A 1,840-nucleotide genomic window follows, 5' to 3' on the forward strand; every position below is an offset into this window, starting at 1 on the left:
GCTGCCTCAGCCACGGAAGGTGCTGGGATTGCACCGGACACGGGCGGAAAGACGAGTCAGGAGTTGGATCTCAGCAGCTCTGACTCAGCAGACAGAAACATTTTCACAAGCTCTGGAGGTGTTGTAAGAAGGTGCTCCGAGATCAAGGAAACCACAGCAAAGAAAAAGCCCCTGTGAAGGTTCTGCACATGAAGGAGCAGCAGCTTTTGGAGGCAGAGCAGAGTGGGGAGGGAAACACTCTGGGCTGGTGGAAAATGTCCCTGTCCATGGAAATGGATGAGATTAAAGGTCCCTTCCAACCCAAACCATTCCATGATCCCAACAGCAGGAGGGAGGAGAGGCTCTGAGCACGGCCCCTTCCAGCAGGCACATGGAGCATCGCCTGATTTTCTACTCTGTGGCAACAAAGGAGAAAAAAGCCAAGTTCCCAATAAAGTCAGGTCTGAGAGGAACCTCTGTGCCTGCTTGGGATGTGCTAAATGGGGCTGAAGGGTGAGGGATGTGTGTGCCAAACCCGTGCCACTTCCAGCCCTCCTCAGCCACGACCTGCAATCCTCAGGAAATCCTCTTCCAAGTACTTTGTCCATCACAATTGGGAAAAAAAAAAAAAAAACAAACCAGTTTTCCAAATTCCAGGGATCCCTCACTGGGAATGCAGCCTCTCCCAAAGGAGGATTGGGAGGCAGCTCCGTGTAAAACCCATCTGGGAGCAGTCAGGATGGTGATCCCAGCCAGGTGAGGTGGAGAAGGTGCAAATGCAGAGAGAATCCAACCAAACCCAGCCCTGCCAAAGGTAAGAGAGCTCCAGACACTCCCCAGCATCCCCCAGCCCTCAKTACCTTCCGTGCCATGATGAGCCCTGAGGGTTTGTGCTGCACTTTGGTGACCACCCCGCCATTGCCAGCCCCCAGCTCCGAGATCCTCTCGAAGTCATCRTCCTTCAGCTCCCCAACTTTGGCTTTCTGGGTCAGGAAAGCTTCCAGGCGCTTCTTCTGCTGCTCATCCAGCTCCAGCTCCTCCAACTTCTTCTGTAAGTCCACGAGRTTGGCCCTGGGGAGGGGAGGAGGAGATGGGAGGATGGTGAGCACCAGGGAAAGGAAGGTTTAGCTTTTAGGGAAGTGGTGGGAAATGATCAAAAACCATCCCCTGATACCTCCTGAGCCCCTGACAACGGGATCACCTGGCCAGGGAGACCTGGAGAAGTCCCTGCCCCACACACACACATCCCCTCTGGAGAGGAGCTTTGGAGCAGACGGGTTTTTTGGGAGAGCCAAGGAGCAGGGAAAATCCTTCAGCCCTTAAAGAGGCAGCACCAGCAGCCGCTCCCTCTCCCGGGAAGCCAAGCTTGGCTCTGGCTGTGAAACATGAGAAGGGCTTTCCATGGGGTCCAGCAGCTCCTTCACACCCCCCCAACCCCAAACCCTGAGCACAAAGGGGGGTCTGTGCTCCCCCAGCACCTGCTGCMGAGCCCCCACCGCCCGTGCCAGCTCCAGCTGCTCTGTCCCAGTTGCTGCCACCCCATTGTCCCCTCTCACCCACACCCAGGGGGACGTGRCAGGAGGGTCTCACTTCATCCCTCTCACCCAGAACCCTCATGTGCCCCCCTCCACCACCTTTCACCCCACATGTCCCATMTGCTGAGCCCCCGTTTGCTGCCCCAAGACCCCCAGGTGCTATCCCAGCTCCAACCTGGGTCTCCAGCTCTGTTTCCCTCCCACTCCAGCCCTGTTTCCGTGCACCCCCAGACCTCAGCTGGTCCCTGCCAACCTGGGGGTTGGCAGAGCAGCTTATCCCATCCCATCCCATCCCATCCCATCCCATCCCATCCCATCCCATCCCA

The 1,840-nt window shown here is 57.0% G+C and overlaps 1 protein-coding gene across 1 annotated transcript in view; it reads right to left on the minus strand.

Annotated features, from left to right (window-relative positions):
- Positions 1–1,574, minus strand: part of MAP2K2 (mitogen-activated protein kinase kinase 2) — a gene marked incomplete at its 3' end in the record, with an annotated part of 8,874 nt that extends 7,300 nt beyond the window's left edge. The window contains exons 1-2 of the mRNA XM_057387650.1: positions 1,570–1,574; positions 727–1,050 (exon numbers count right to left, since the gene is read on the minus strand). Coding sequence (XP_057243633.1) covers positions 727–1,050; positions 1,570–1,574 — 329 coding nt within the window. The remainder of the gene's footprint in view (positions 1–726; positions 1,051–1,569) is intronic.
- Positions 1,575–1,840: the final 266 nt, after the last annotated feature.

Source organism: Malurus melanocephalus, unplaced genomic scaffold (genome assembly GCF_030028575.1).
Source record: "Malurus melanocephalus ecotype Western Australia unplaced genomic scaffold, MMel_1.1 scaffold_1282, whole genome shotgun sequence".
NCBI lineage: Eukaryota > Metazoa > Chordata > Aves > Passeriformes > Maluridae > Malurus > Malurus melanocephalus.